The 17,241-nt window shown below is 43.6% G+C and overlaps 1 protein-coding gene across 12 annotated transcripts in view; it reads right to left on the bottom strand.

Annotated features, from left to right (window-relative positions):
• Window positions 1-17,241, bottom strand: part of RBM33 (RNA binding motif protein 33) — a 109,166-nt gene that overhangs the window by 57,747 nt on the left and 34,178 nt on the right. For all 12 annotated transcript variants that reach the window (XM_069587199.1, XM_069587200.1, XM_069587206.1 and 9 more), the window contains 2 exons: window positions 6,334-6,505; window positions 806-1,014 (listed from right to left, as the gene is read on the bottom strand). In XM_069587199.1, the coding sequence (XP_069443300.1) occupies window positions 806-1,014; window positions 6,334-6,505 (381 nt within the window). The remainder of the gene's footprint in view (window positions 1-805; window positions 1,015-6,333; window positions 6,506-17,241) is intronic.

The raw sequence follows: 17,241 nt of genomic DNA, 5'->3' as shown, positions 1-17,241 counted from the left end.
TTGGCATCTGCTCCCATCGCTCCATGGCAAACAGAAAGGGAAAAAGTGGAAGCGGTGACAGATTTCCTTTGCTTGGGCCCTAAAATCACTGCGGATGGTGACTACAGCCATGACATTAGAGGACAGCTGCTTCTTGGCAGGAAAGCTTCGGCAAACCCAGACAGAGTGTTAGGAGCAAAGACTACCTTGCTGACAAAGGTCTGCATAGCCAAGGCTATGGTCTTTCCAGTAGTCATGAACAGACGTGAGAGCTGGACAATAAAGAAGGCTGAGTGCCAAAGAACAGGTGCTTTCGAACTATGGTGCTGGAGAAGACTCTTAAAGAGTCCCTTCGACTGTAAGGAGATCAAACCAGTCAATCTAAAAGGAAACCAACCCTAAATACTCATTGGAGAGACGGATGCTGACGCTCTAATACACTGGCCACGTGATACAAAGAGGAGACTCAGTGGAAAAGACCCTGATGCTGGGAAAGACTGAAGGCAGGAGAAAGGGGCCACAGAGGAGGAGATGGTGGATGGCATCAGCGACTCGATGGACATGAACGTGGGTAAACTGCGTGAGACGGTGAGAGGCAGGGAAGCCTGGAGTGCTGCGGTCAATGGGGTCGCAAAGCGTCAGGCACGGCTTGGCAACTGAACAACAACGAAATCATACCACAGGCTATAAAGAAACTTTAGCCATGACGCCTTTTACTAAATTTTCATCTCAGACTAAGGCAAATGCAAAATACAAAACCCACACCAGAGAGAACTGTCACTTGCTCTCAGCGTGCAGGCTCCCAGGACAGAGCTGAGCGACTCACCGCCACAGGGGGCTGCGTGGGCAGCAGAGCGGGCCTGTGGTCCTTGGCGCGGCCCCTCTCGCTGCTCTCCCTCCTCTGGTCTCCCACGCCGCGGCACAGGGACGAGCCTCCTCTCCTTCCTCCCCGCCTGGAGCCGTAGCGGCCCTGCTTGTGCTGCCGCTCCCTCTCTTCAAATTCAAGCAGCGCAGCTTTGGCTTCTGCTGAAAGCTCTATTTGAAAAGATGCATATGCGTTAGATACCTTCAAAGAGGCGGAATCAGATCTATAGGGAGAAACAAAAAAAAAAATCAAGTATGTGACAAGGAAACTCAGGATCAGCACGTGCTTCTCCAACAACCACCAACTCCACCTCAGCAGTAAGCAGTCGGGGGCAGGATACAGAGACACCAGGACCCCGTGAGTGAGGCCTGTGACACAAAGACACGCTTCTTCCTTCAGATACAAGGACCTCCTGCAAATCTGAATTTTCGTTTGAGACCACTAAAATGTGCTGAGGAAAGCTAAAAAGGAGGAGCTGACCAAGTTCAACCCAATCACCACTCCTCATCTGCTAGGCATCACATTCTTTCACTGATGGCAGATGATGCTGGTCAAGACCTGGCTACCCCAGTCCTAAACCAGGACACTCGCCTATGCAGATCCAGTGTAAGTACTGATTAATTCACAGTGGCACAGAGACTCAAAAATTACAAATTACTGATTGTTCTGCTTTAAAAGCAAACCTACTAATAAAATCACTCTCAAGCCAAATACTTAAGTTTCATGAAGAACGGAAACTCATTTAGGACTACACCAAGTCAGATTTTCCGATTTATTTAAAAACAACAACTTTACTCTGTGCAGGCAAACCTACATCCACACCACCTGCAGGGAAGCTACAGCAAATGAGAGCAAAGCCACAAAGCGGCGCCCTCCTCTCTGACCAATGCTGTGGGGCAACAGCCAAAACTTCTGGCCCTACTCACTAGGCACATTATTCTGAATTCTTAGAAGAAAAAAGCTAACTCATTCAAATACAGGTCTAAGTTTTGATAATATATGCTCTATTAGTAAACACCTTTCAAGATTTCACTGAATCCTACTAAGAAGCATTCCCATGCCTTCTTCCACAGCAAAGGGTACATTTTAAATTTTACCAGTTTTTCTCCTACCTTGGATTTAATAATCATCTCCAAACTCTTCCAAAATCTCTAAGCCACATTTCATTTTCTTGAGATTGTTTCTAAGGTATCCCCCTTCCCTTCAAACAGATCTAGACTCCATTCTAAAGAAAATTTAATCTCCTCTTAACAAGCACAGACTTTTATTCTAATCTTGACTACATGATAGGTTCACATACACATTTTATGCGGTGAATCAGCAATTATTTTTCTAGTGGTTCTAAGTGTCAAGATTAATTTCACTATCCCCAGTAATAAAATGGTTTCAAATGACATCTTTAATCAGCAAGTAAAAATGCATTCCTCCAATTGAGACAAGCTGTCACAAAAGGTCACCAAAATATGACAGGATGGAAATTACATTTGTTAACTTCACCTGAAATGTTAATTTCCACTTAAGTGTTTTCTGAACTAGGTCTATATTCCAAAGTAAAGAGATAGTGTAATGTAACAAAGTTTTACATTGTGCTGTCCCTTTCTAAAATGTGCTTAAGAAAAACATATGTATATAAAAATACTTTAACTGATACATAAAGAATATCTACAAAATACAGTTCATTTGGCAAAACAGAAACAACAAATGACAGTCTGAGGTTTTTATTTTTGGTTGTGGCTCTTTTTTTTTAATAAACAAGATAATTGGATCAAGAAATTTTTAAAACCTTGCAAATGCAAGGACTACTATGTAAACTGAAGGTAGTTATCTTACTGCTGGCACTACTGATCTTAAATTGTTTATTAACAGATGAAAAAAATGTGTTATTGCAGATGTTTATTTCTTTTCTCTACTGGAGTATTCTACTGTATAAATACATAATTTGTATATCAATTTAAAAATACTGTTTTCCCCAAAGATCATTTGCCTTAAGCAAAATTAACCAAGGATACTATTTCAAGAGAACATTATGTGGGCCTAACAACAATGTTCTTCAGGCTAAAGCAATGGAACGTAATTTAATGTATTACCTGTGCCCAATGAAACTTAGAATATGGCAAAACCCAGCAGCTTACTCACAGATTACAAATTATAAAAGCCTAACTAAAATAAGCAGAGTCTTTCATTTTCCACTGGTACTGCTTCCAGAGAGAATCTGAGGTCCATCTCCTAGGGCAAAAGACGTGGCCCCTCTGAACCTCTGTGCTGACACTTCAGGGTAACTGGTCAGTGACACCCATGTTTTAGAGATGGCTTTTGACGTTGCCATTCAAAATAAATCTTTCTCTTACACATGCATGTTCTAGAAACCCTTGTCAACTGCATTCTGTGAGAGAATTAAGCCCTCGTATCCTATGGGATCCTTTTTACATAATGAAAAATTTGTCTCCTAAGTATACAGTTTTGTATTCTTGGGAAAACTGATGATGTCACATTTTGTCTAAGGTATTTAATTCCCAGAATCCTGGCTGAGGACAAAAGCTCAGTACTTAAGATCATAGCTTAGGCAACAGCCCAAAATTCTACGCCTAATCCAGCATGAACTGGAAACGCGCGCCAGCGTCTGTGCCTCAGGCTCCATGATGGTCCGGACGGCCACAAGCGTGACTCACTTAGGGGTGGCATCGCACATTTGAATACGAGTGAGACTAAGTGACTGAACACCCTTCCAGATTCTGAAGAAAACTCACTACTCCCAGGCCAGAGCATTATTTCATTCTTCTTTGTCGAGTGCAGTGTTCTCAAAAGTAATCAACGGTATCACAAAATAACTGCCTTTATTTGTATTCAGAATGTTAAAAGATATCAATTGTCAAGAAAAATCCATCACAGGAGATGATATACATACTCCAGTAGCAAGATATTTTAATCCCATTACAAAGAGTATATGAGCAGCTTTATACAGTCAAATCAATGCAAGCGCCTGTATGCAAAACCCGAAACTGATATTTCTATCACCAGGAGTACACAAAGTGATGAGTAAAAATTCATGAGAATTTCTAGTATACCAAATACTATAGGATCTTCTCTTTCTCAATGAATATTTTTCTTCTGTATAAAATTAACTTTTTGTTGGGGTGAGGGGTGTTAAGGAAACAAGGGAGCTCCGTTTTAGGAAATGAAACTCTAAAATAAACAGAAAAATCCTTCCTATACTGGGAATAATCCTAATTTTTCTAGAAAAATGAAAACCTGTTTTTAAACACTGAGCTCTCCTAGTGTAGCTTTCCTACACTGGCTGACAATAGGGAACAGAAAAAGACACTTCTTAGCATCAATTTTATTTGCCCTATTATCTAGCCAAAGAACCACATTTGGCACAAATACATTTAAAGGCTTTTTTCCTAACGTTTAAAAGAACGGTAAACGGTAGAACGGTTAATGCTTCAGCCACTCTTGCCTCTCTGCCCATATTTAAAGGGCCAACCTGCCCATCACTAACCCTTTCCAGCCTCCTGTCCCAGGATGACATGACTACAGAACTAAGAAACGACTTAAAAAAAAAAAGGCAACACAAACTCTTTAACAAAAGAAGTACAAATGACCCTGTGAAGAACCAAACAAGGCAAAGATCCTGAAAAGAAAGGGACGCGGGGATAAAACAAGTACAAATTATGAACACAGGCAAGTCGGACACTTCAGAACTTGTCAGTGCTTGGGTCAAGTTCAAGTGAACAGAGGCGAGATAACCGTAGCTGAGGAGCAGGGCACAGGAGGAGCAGGGGCTCTGGGGGTGCAGAGAGGGTGATCTAGAAAGTGCACCAGAGCCCATAAGCCTCTGGCTGCAGACAGCCAAGGCCGCCATTCCTAACGGTGTCTGAGAGCTGACTTCACACACTTAGAACATGCAGCTAACACTGTTATTAAGACATAATGTACGGCTCCCAGACTTATGTAATAAAGCCACAGCCCAGCTACACAGAAGCAGAAGGGACGCTCACCACACCCCGCCCCGCGACGGCACTCTCCTTCCCTAACAAGCCAGGCCCATCGCTGTCTGTGAGCAGCGAGGGGCGCCATCTTTCCCTTGTCCACCTTACCCCAGCCCGAGACTCAGATGCCTATTCCAATGTGCTCACTGTGTAACGCGGCCAATCACTCCTGCTGACAATACTTTTCATTTTTTCCCATTCCCCCGTTTTAAGACCTAAGCTTGCTCCATCTCCTTTTACCCAAGGCCAACTTCTCAGCTCTTTTTTAGAAGCCTATGCTGTACTGGTTCACACCAACAAGCAACTTAATACTATAGCCTGAGCAAAGTCCAGGGAAGAGCCTGGGCCAAAAGCTAGAAGCAGGAAACCAGAAGGGAAAGACATAGAGAACACTAAGACTCCAGGTCAATCTCTCCACAAACATCACCTGGGGATGTCACATGGCAAGACGGGCTCACTACCATTATGGTGGGCACCTTGAGAGCATGGTGTGCTCACAGAGAAGTCATTTCTGCCACTGCAAGACACATGCTCAGGCTTCCAACGGCAAGTGGCTACAAATAACAGTTTTACGAAGTAATGAAGGTAGTAACTGATTTTACTTTGACCAAGACCAGAGAACAGGTATAACTCTGTTCTTCCACCCTCCCACCCTACTCCTTAGAATACAGGACAGTACCCCAGTGGTTCTGAAAGTATGGACTTCAGAGCAACAGGAACAACACTACCTACAAACTCATCAGAAAGTCAACTTTCTTGAGCCCTACCCTAAACCTACTGAATCAGAGCAGCTGAGAGTGCATCCAGAAGTATGTGTTTTAACAAGTCTTCTGGGGGGATTCTGTTGCTCAAATTTGAGAACCACTGCTTTATTCCTTGCAGTGGGCACTGGAAAGAACTCCAGAAGAGTGTGGGCAGGGTCACCACTGGAAAAGGCTCTGTTCATAAGCAACAGCCTGCTGTGGGTCTGCAACAAGGATGACGTGCAACTGACGACGTGCAACTGACGACGTGACAGACAAGCCCCCTCGTCTCCCTGAGCGCGGAGCGGGGCAGCACAGAGGGAAACCCACACCGGAGACACGGCTGTCACGACACTAAAAGGCTCAAAAGGAAGCCAGTCTGGCCCAAAAGGAGCCCTGGCAACCTGGGAAAGGCGAGACGCCCCTGGACCACCCGGACGCCATGTTCCCAGAGCCAGCAGAACCACACGGCATGCAGGAGAGCAAGCCTAAGTCACAGACTACAAAAGGAAAACTATGTCAAAAAACAGACATTTTATTCAAGCATTTTTTAATCCAGAAGACAAGTCGTTTTATAGACTGACTTTCACAGCACCATTAACTCAGCTCTCGCCTCATTCAGACCATCCAGCTTCTGGACACCACGCCAGCAGTCTATAAAGGCAGCTGCTCTTCACCTGCTTCGCTAACCGTGACAGTGCTATAGAGGAGGTTGAAATGGGAGTGGAGAGGGTGTGAGACAGGTGAGAAACATTACCCAGCGTTTCCGGAATGTTCCTTCTCTCTCTAGTCACATCTGAGAGCCTGATGATTGTCCCTTCTTTCCTCTCAGTTTTGAAGCGCAGCCGTCCAGATTCTTCGTCGTCGTCCTCCTCTTCGTCCGACTCTTCTTTGACGTCCTTCTGCAGCTCCAAAGCCTCCATGCCTCCCTGCACGGCAGACAGACAAAAGAGCAGGGGGAAGTGAGCCCATGCCTTCTGAATTAGATGCTGAACAGCAGTCAGCAGACAGGTATGTGTACACACACAGAAAAGCTCTTTATAATTAAGATGTAAAAATGCAGCACAATGTCCCATTTATAAAGCCATGAGAAACATTAGACTGATGCTACGAGAAAAAACCTCTAATATTAAAAATTAACAATGTTAGAAAAAATCCAAACTCTACTCCTGGTTAATACACACAGTCTTATACACTGTAACTGCTTATACTTCTAAGAGAACAAACGTGATTTCCAAACACCCGTGCTGGCCTAGCCTCTAATTCAGATCTAAACAAAGTTCAGTATGTTAATTAAACTAACCCTAGAGTCCCTGAGCCTGATTTCAGCACAGAAGCCACCCTGTGGCTCCCATTAGATGACAGCACACTCCTTCCCACTAAAGAGGCCCCACATTTCCTGGCACTCCTGACCCCATCTACTCTGACTTTCAAAGCAGCCAAGTGCTCCAAATCCACTGTTGGGTTGCTTGGCTTCTCTGGTTCTCTCAGCCTGTACAATCTTTCCTGCATCGTTTCTCACCCCTTTCTACTTCATCCCACTGTCCAGGTTTGTGAGTTACTACCTCTGGTTCAGACTATCAACCACTATCAACCAGAAGACTATTTTTTTTCATTCACTTCACACTAAAACCAGTTTTGGGTTTGTTTGCTTTCTATTCATTTATTTATGGCTGTGCGGGGTCATCGTTGCCCTGCACAGGCCTTCTCTAGCTGTGGTGAGCAGGGGCTGTCCGTCTGCTGCAGTATACACACCCGTCCTGTTATGGAGCGTGGGCTCTACGGCACACGGGCTTCGCCACTTGCGGCTCACAGGTCCCGCAGCACAGGCTCAGCAGTTGTGGTGCCTGGGCTTAACTGACCAGCAGCAAGTGGTTTGCAATTTCTGTGCCCTGCATTGGCAGGCGGGTTCTTATTCACTGTGCCACCAGCCGAGTCCCTAAAACCAGTTTTTATCTTGTATTTCATTATATCAGGATTCCTACAAAAATTTTATTTAATCTAGTCCCAAACTAAACTAATTCATTTATCAACAATTCTTACTGTATTAACTCATGTCCCTTGTGACACTAATCACTTTCATCTCGTGTTAGGTCTCAGTGACCTACTGTTAGGTAATAAGATAGGCACCTATGCCTGCTAGATTAATCTATGCTTGTTGCAAACTTAAAAACAGCTCCTTCAGGCTCATCACTCATAATTCTTACATGTCCTTTACTCTTAACAGAAACAAAAATGAACCACTTTACCAGAAAATGTGCAAGGGAAGGAAAATGATACAATCATTTTGGGCTCTTTCCCCAACACTTTCTGTGTAAAAAATGCACACATTCGTTGCTATAAACCCTATGGTAGAGAATCAGTGCCTGAAAATAAAATACTGAATATAAACTATAACTTTTAGCCTACTGATCACAAAACCACCTTTCAGTATTCTGATACTCAGTATACTGTAGAATTTTAAAGCACCAGAACGTTGGCATTTTGTGGTTTTGCTGGTTTGATGCCATCACTTCTGTCTGACTGAACATCGGAGACCACACAGGAATGGCGCGTGAGATGGGCCCAGCTACGTTTGTGCTGCACTACACTCACGCCGAGCAAAAAGTCAGCTCTTTTACAAAAGACTCTTCTCCACCTCTTAATCTCCAGAGCAGTGCTTCTCAAATTGAAGGTTTACATTCATCACTGGGAATCCTGCCAAAATGCAGATTCTGATTCTGCAGGTGGGGGTCTAACATTCTGCATTTCCAACAAGCTCCAGGTGAAGCCAACATGCAGGTCCACAGACCACACTTTAAGCAGCAAGGCCAGAGGAGGAAAAGAAATCGTTACCAAGAAAGCAAAGATTTTATTACCGTAGTCATTTCTAATTCAACCATTAACAATAATTACAGTTCAAACACTTTACAAACAAGTTTAATGTGAAACATGACAGTACTGAAACAAATACAGTTTATTCTAAACACACTCTCCATCTAAGAAATCCAAATATAACAAAGACAAGCTGAGAACTGTTTCTCTGAAACAGATATTACAGGCTACCAGAGACAAATCGAGGAACAGTACCAGTCTACGGCCCAGCGCCACCACTGCCGGACATGCACTCAGGGAAAATGAACACTTACGCTCATGTGAACACCGGCAGGGAAACTGTTCCAGTTCTATTTTGGATGACCAAAAATAGAGACACCAGTGAATGGATACACAACTGTCGTACATCCAAACTATGGACCGCTCTTTCAGCAATAGAAGAGGAAGGAACTATACAAAAACCGGGATGGAATCACAAAGGCATCATGCCGCACGGCACAAGTCAAAAGGCACAATGAGTCACTCAAAAGGGGACACACTGCGACAATGCCACACATATGACACTCTCCAAGAGACAAAGCCACACGGGTTACCGAGGGTTAGGAATGGAGGGAGGGCCTGACTACAAAAAGGATGGCACAAGGTCAACTCTTGGAGAGACGGAATATCCTAGGATGCAAACTTCTGGTTCACACTCAGGGTCAACTTCCACGTGAACTTCATCAAGGATTACACAAGCCCTGGGCTGAAACTGAAAAATCGCTGGCATCAGCTGCCTCAAGTATAGGTCACCTGGCAACACTGACTAAGTTAGACTCACTCTTTCAGCCACTGGTCACTACCTCTTCCTCTAAATACTAGGCTCAAAAAAAGGGCATCTTCTCTGGCCGTGGACATAGAATTAACTTACCTATCTGCCATAATGTTGACTTTCTCTGCAGAGAAATACTTATGAATGGAATATTCACAATATCCCATTCACAAGTAAAATTCCACTGAAGGGCAGTGCTGGATAACAATATAAAAATCAAGTTACCCTGATTATATTTTGTAAGAATTTAAATTGTATGTAAATATCTGACTTCATTATATAGACACTGCCAAAAATATCCAAAGGTTTGATTTTTAGCTATTTAATTATCTTAAAAACCTAAAAGATGTTATTTGTAATGCTTAACAGAGGATGCATGTGAAAATCATCATGAAAGTTCTTTATAAAACAGACAAGTCCACCAGTCTTAACATCCATCCATACATACATACATAACTAGAAACTCTAAGAGGCAGCAAGCCCCAGACTTATATATTTTGTTACATTCACTAGCTAACTCTGAAATGAACTTGTGATCTCAGTTTCTGAAAGAAACTTCAATATTCCATCCCACATCTAAGGGGGTGGGGCAGGGAACTGGGCAGCTCTCTGGAATAGAAGGCTCTGGAGACCACTGCTTCTGAGAGCTTCCCACAAGTGTTTAGTGCTTATAAAATATTTGATAGAGAATAATTCTATACTATCATATCTATATCATAAATAAAAATCGATTCTAATTCCAAGAGTTAAAACTTACAAACTGAAAAGACTAGCAGTTATTAATAAATTGTGCAAAAATTACAAGAGAAGAAAATTAGAGACCAATCTCCTTCCTGAACACAGACACAAAATTGCTTAATAAAATAAAAGTATATATTGTTCCATCACTAAGCAGTAGCCGACTGTTTGCGACCTGTGGACTCTAGCACCCCAGGCTTCTCTGTCCACATGGAATCCCACAAAAAAGGAAAATATGTCATGACCAAGTGAAGGTTTAGCCAGAAGCATACGGTTGATTTAACATTCAAAAACCAGTCAATTTAACAAATCTCCCTTCAAGAACTCCAAATATATGTACACACACTCTCCTTTCCCAGAGGTGGCGCTTACGTCCCTCTCGCTCTCCGTGGGTGAGGCCTCTCGCTCTCCGTGGGCGAGGACTAGACTTAGTAACTTGCTCCTAGAGAACAGAGTACAGACAAGACAGACAGAGCCTCACGGAACGGCAATCTTCACTGGCCAAGGCCACCTCAGCACTGGCCCACGGCTGACACTGCCGGGGAGGCCCTGCACACAGCTGCAGGACGGGATGAGGACACCTAACCTCCACGGCATTCTTTCCAAAACTCCCACCGCCCAGTCTAACTGTGAGAAGAGCACCAGGCAAGGCCAGGTTAGAGGACACTCCACGGGACACCCGGGCAGGACGCTTCTTTAGACTGTCATGGTTGTGGACCTCAAGGCAAGACCCACAAATTGCCGCGGGCCAGAGGAGACAGGACAGCAACACGGTGCCCTGGACTGGGCCCCAGAACAGAAAGAGGACATTAATGGGAAGATCTGCAAAACAGAGGCTCAGTCCGGAATATAGGTCATAGTTTCTAAAGTCAATTTAATGCACATTAAACAAACAAGGGATGACACAAGATTACCTCAATAGGAACTGAAAAAGCACTGACAAAATTCAACACTCATTTCTGATTTAAAAAAAAAAAAAAAAAAACTCAGCAAACCAGACATAGAAAAGAACTTCTTCAATCTGACTGAAAAACCTCTGGTGGCTTATATTACTTACTTGATAAAATACTGAGTAGTTCACCCCTACCATGAACTGAACTGAACCATGAAGACTGAAGCAAAAACAAATGCCTTCAATGTTTCTATTCTACACAGTACTGGAGGTCAACAAGGCAAAGCGGATGAAATAAAAAGACAAGTGAGAACCATTAAACTGTGGTTATTAACTTTCCTGTTCTAGACTAGGAAAGACTAAACAGAACTAAGGACACTGCCCGCCTCTGAGAGGAGTCAGGACTGACCATGAAGAAACAAGGGGGGAGCTCTGAGGATAACAAGGGTAACTGGGATGTACACACGTACCAGATCCGTGAACTGTATTAACTGGTCGTAACTCTTCCAGAAAAGAGAACTAAGGCAATGGAGTAGTAAGTGGCCTGCCCAATGCCAAGAATCAGTAAGCGACTGAAAGGGAAAGTCGCTCAGTCAGGCCTCTCTGTGACCCCATGGCCTACACAGTCCATTGAATTCTCCAGGCCAGAATACTGGAGTGGGCAGCCTTTCCCTTCTCCAGGGGATCTTCCCAACCCAGGAATCAAACCCACGTCTCCCTCACTGCAGGCGGATTCTTTATCAGCTGAGCCATGAGGGAAGCCTGTGGTTATTAACAGGCAATGTGATTATCAAGATGCTAGTTTCCCCCCAATTGGACTAAAAATACAATGCAATGTTCAAAAACAAGGCCAACCAGACTTTTAACAGACGCTGACAAGTCAATTACATAATTTATATACAGAATTCAGAGGACTTAGATTGACAAAACAACCCTGAAAGGGCACCACAACTGGCGGATCGCACTGCCCAATCTCACGCCACGGTGACCGAGACAGCGCAGCGCTGGTGATGGGGCACAGGGGGCTCCAGAGAGAGACTCGGACGCCACCGGCAACCGAGCCTCACACAGCACTAAGGGACTCGACGCGGAGGGGAAGCCTTTAGGCAAAAAAGGATACAAGCACTAGAGAGACAAGGGGAGAACTGAGACTCTCATACATGACTGGTGGCAGTATAAACGGTACAAACACAAGAAAATCATCTGGCTGTTTCTTACACCATCAAACATACTTCTACCCTGTTTCAGGAGTACCACTTCTACCTAATGCTACAGGGAAAAAAGATATATCCACAGAAAAATAAGTAAAATAAGCTCTTTTAATTATTCATGATAACAGAAAAACTGAAAACCACCCAAACATTACCTATTATCAAGAGAAAACAAACAAGGTATGTCCATCAAACGGAATGAACTGTTGACTATGGGCATAAATGACTATTTGGGTGAACCTCAAAAACCATTATGGTGGCCAAAAGAAGCTAGACAGACAGCAGAGCATCACTGCCCTGCGCGGCTGCTAAGTCCTGTCTGGCTCTTGGCGACCCCATGGGCTGCGCGCTGCACCAGGCTCCTTCATCCTCCACTACCTCCTGACATTTGCTCACATTCACACCTGCTGAGTCGCCAATGCTAGTTCTAGACCAGGAAAGACTAAATACACAGAACTACGGACATGGCTCACCTCTGAGAGGAGTCAGCACTGACGAAAGAAACAAGGGGGGATCTTCGGGGATGAGGGTAACTTGGGTGTACACATCTATCAAATTACTGAACTGTATCAGTTAGTTCAGGTCAGTCGCTCAGTCGTGTCCGACTCTTTGCGACCCCATGCACTGCAGCACACCAGGCCTCCCTGTCCGTGAGCAACTCCCGCAGTTCACTCAGACTCAGGTCCATTGAGTCAGTGATGCCATCCAATCATCTCATCCTCTGTCGCCCCCTTCTCCTCCCTCCTTCAATCTTTCCCAGCATCAGGGTCTTTTCCAATGAGTCAGTTCTTTGCACAGGTGGCCAAAGGATTGGAGTTTCAGCTTCAGCATCAGTCCTTCCAATGAATATTCAGGACTGATCTCCTTTAGGATGGACCGGTTGGATCTCCCTGCTGTACAAGGGACTCACAAGAGTCTTCTCCAGCACCACAGTTCAAAAGCACCAAATCTTCAGTGATCAGCTTTCTAGTCCAACTTTTACATCCATACATGACCACAGGAAAAACCATAGCTTTGACTAGACAGACCTTTGTTGGCAAAGTAATGGCTCCACTTTTGAATATGCTGTCTAGGTTGGTCATAACTTTTCTTCCAAGGAGTAAGCGTCTTTTGATTTCATGGCTGCAGTCACCATCTGCAGTGATTTTGGAGCCCAAAAAACTAAAGTCTGGCACTATTTCCACTGTTTCCCCATCTATTTGCCATGAAGTAATGGGACCAGATGTCATGATCTTAGTTTTCTGAATGTTGAGCCTTAAACCAACTTTTTCACTCTCCTCTTTCACTCTCATCAAGAGGCTCTTTAGTTCTTCTTCACTTTCTGCCATAAGGGTGGTGGTGTCTGCATATCTGAGGTTATTGATATTTCTCCTGGCAATCTTGATTCCAGCTTGTGCTTCATCCAGCCCAGCGTTTCTCATGATGTACTCTGCACATAAGTTAAATAAGCAGGGTGACAATAGACAGCCTTGATGTACTCCTTTCCCAATTTGGAACCAGCCTGTTCTTCCATGTCCGGTTCTAACTGTTGCTTCCTGACCTGCATACAAATTTCTCAAGAGGCAGGTGAGGTGGTCTGGTATTCCCACCTCTTAAAGAATTTTCCACAGTTTGTTGTGGTCCACAACAGTCAAAGGCTTTGGCATAGTCAATAAAGCAGAAGTAGATATTTTTCTGGAACTCTTTTGCTTTTTCGATGATCCAACAGATGTTGGCAGTTTGATCTCTGGTTCCTCTGCCTTTTCTAAATCCAGCCTGAACATCTAGAAGTTCTCGGTTCACATACTGTTGAAGCCTGGCTTGGAGAATTTTGAGCATTACTTTACTAGCGTGTGAGATGAGTGCAATTGTGCGGTAGTTTGAGCATTCTTTGGCATTGCCTTTCTTTGGGACTGGAATGAAAACTGACCTTTTCCAGTCCTGTGGCCACTGCTGAGTTTTCCAAATTTGTTGGCTTCTGAGTGCAGCACTTTCACAGCATCATCTTTTAGGATTTAAAACAGCTCAACTGGAATTCCATCACCTCCACTAGCTTTGTTTGTAGTGATGCTTCCTAAGGCCCACTTGATTTCACATTCCAGGATGTCTGGCTCAAGGTTGGTGATCACACCATCGTGATTATCTGGGTCGTGAAGATCTTTTTTGATCTTCAAGTATACACTGAACTGTATACCTCAGATGTAAATACCACTGAATGTAAATGTTACCACAATTTTTAAAGTATTTCAAATTTAAATGGTACAAAGATGTTATTTAAACTTCTCACCTGTTCCTCTATACAAGCCAAAACTATCAAATAGCAAACCTTTGTAACCACGTTTGAAGACAGAAGCATCACTGGCACTGACAAGACTGTATAATTAGAAAGGCTCAAGAGTCAGTTTCATAATTAGATCTTTCTAACTTGTTCCAAATACAGTGATTCTTTTTGTATTAACCAAGAAGGAACATTAGTTAGATAAAAGGAGTCATCGAAAATAGACTTTTCAACAGAAATTTCTTTTTAGTTCCACAATTCAGATTCTAATGTGTACTTATACATAACTGTGAGAAAGAAGTTATCTGAAAAATTGCAATACGCTTTCCACTCCATTTAAAGCAACCAGAGCATGCACACTACAACACAGGGTGGAGTGCAAAGGTTTGGTTCCCCAACCCCTACAGTTTATCCCAAGAACATGAGTCAAAAGACTAGAAAGACACCAGAACACAGGTGTACATGGCAAAATAAAACTGCTGCTCTCCCACGAGAACTATATAATTTATTTATATGACTGAAAAAGGTGGGAGGACAGCCCTCCAAAAGTGAAGCCTACCAAAAGGTCCCGAAATAATATGTAACACTCACTCCCAGCACCTACAAAAATACCACGCATACAAGTTCTCAACAATGATCTATCTGAGGGACATTCAGTGATACCAGTATGAGGAAGAAAACACCACCAAGATGTCTGTTGCCAGGAAGAAGCCCAGCAGATTACCTGCCTCCAAGAAGGACGACTAAGACCTGAGAGCAAAGGGCAAGACGAAGAAGCTTCCATTAGCACAAAACCAAGCAACACACACCAGGTAAACACACCAGCAATCAAGGACAGAGCATAAGAGAAATGCGTGACTTTTTAAAAAATACTTTGAAATATTTTGTTTAAAACTATGGGACATACATCTTAGAAGAAAAAGCAAACAATATACCTCTTAAGAGACAGCATAAAAAAGATAAACTATGTAATCTGGCTGAGAGTTTACTCTCTTCTCTATAAAAATGTACATACAGAAAACCACCACTAAGATGTTTCAAGTTAGCGTTAATATCAACTAGAAATCACAGGAGGAATTAAACAACTGCACCCCAGTTCTTTGCCTTCCAAATTACCAAGGGTCAAGTTTTAACCACTCTGTATTTCCCTGTTCACAAAAGTTATCTTATTCACAGCAAAATATTTTACAGTATTTGATGTACGAAATATATAATAATCCCACCATCCAGAGGTGACCACTCTCACCATTTGTCCTGATCCTCCCAGACACGTGTTGAGACACACACACACACATTTATACATGCACAGCTATGGAGGACCTAGGGGAGAAACCCCACTAGCTTGCTCTTTTCGCGTCACACATCACACGTCTCTTTCCATGTCCAAGAGGGCAAGGGCATCCTTTAGGAACGTGTAGCCCCCTGGCCATCATTCATTTAACCCTGCAGAAAACAAGTGGGCCCACTTGTTTTCAAGGCTGCAGACAAACAGCTGGTACATGTGTCCTTGAGCACATCTTAGGCTAGCTCTTGGATAACTTCATTAACCTGGAATTACTGAGCCAAAGCACTTTCAGGCTTTTGATACTGTCACAAACAGTGAAGGGTCTGCAATTTTACCCTTCTTGCAGGCTAATAAGGTAAGCCTGCCACTGTTTCACATAGGCTGTGAGAAGGCACAACACTCCTAGTCACAGACGAGGACAACTGACTACTTTTAACAGCAGCAGTGTCATGTGGGGGCCAGCTCCGTGAGCCCCAGTTACCAGCAGGCTACCAGACGAAGAGAGCCAGCTGACCCTGCACAGAGGGAGCTGTGTAATGAGGGGACCTGAGTTCAGGGCACTGTCATCAGGAGCAGAAAGCAGGCCTGACCCCTGCTCCAGAGAAAGACACGTCTTTCCTTGAAAAGACCAGAACAAAGGGCAGTCTGTGCTCTGCTCCCCAAACATGCACAGACATGACAGAGTCGTGGAAGACTGTCTCCCATCTCCAAGACAGTCCTCCAACAGAATAAACCACACCTGACCAGTATTTTTATTTCTGCCAATATTAAGATAGGTTAGAATTCACAACTGCCTTAATTTTATTAAATATATTTTATACACTTAGTAATCATCTGTCTTATTTTTGTATTACCTTCTCACATTTTTTGCCCTTCTTTTTACAAGAGTGCTAGTCTGTATATACAGAACACACTGAATATGTTAACTTTACTAAATACATTAATTCTTAGTCTTATATGTCTATTCTTTCCCCATACTGCCATTTCTCTGAACTTGTTTATACTGTTTTGGGGTATTTGTGTATGATCAAATCATTCTTTTCCTTTATGGCTTAACAAGGCGTAATACCAAGAACAGTAGAGTAAAACCAAAACAACTTGGCGGGCATCTGTTCCCCATTCCCTCAGTTCAGTTCAGTCACTCAGTCGTGTCCAACTCTTTGCGACCCCATGAATCCCAGGATGCCAGGCCTCCCTGTCCATCACCAACTCCCGGAGTTCACTCAGACTCACGTCCATCGAGTCAGTGATGCCATCCAGCCATCTTATCCTCTGTCGTCCCCTTCTCCTCCTGCCCCCAGTCCCCGTCTCCTCCTGCCCCCAATCCCTCCCAGCATCAGAGTCTTTTCCAGTGAGTCAACTCTTCGAATGAGGTGGCCAAATTACTGGAGTTTCAGCTTTAGCATCATTCCCTCCAAAGAAATCCCAGGGTTGATCTCCTTCAGAATGGACTGGTTGGATCTCCTTGCAGTCCAAGGGACTCTCAAGAGTCTTCTCCAACACCACAGTTCAAACGCATCAATTCTTCGGCGCTCAGCCTTCTTCACAGTCCAACTCTCACATCCATACATGACCACAGGAAAAACCATAGCCTTGACTAGACGGACCTTAGTCGGCAAAGTAATGTCCCTGCTTTTGAATATACTATCTAGGTTGG

The sequence above is a fragment of the Ovis canadensis genome, chromosome 4 (assembly GCF_042477335.2).
Source record: "Ovis canadensis isolate MfBH-ARS-UI-01 breed Bighorn chromosome 4, ARS-UI_OviCan_v2, whole genome shotgun sequence".
Lineage (NCBI taxonomy): Eukaryota > Metazoa > Chordata > Mammalia > Artiodactyla > Bovidae > Ovis > Ovis canadensis.
The sequence above is the reverse complement of the archived record's forward strand: the minus strand, read 5'-3'. Positions and strand labels throughout refer to the sequence as shown.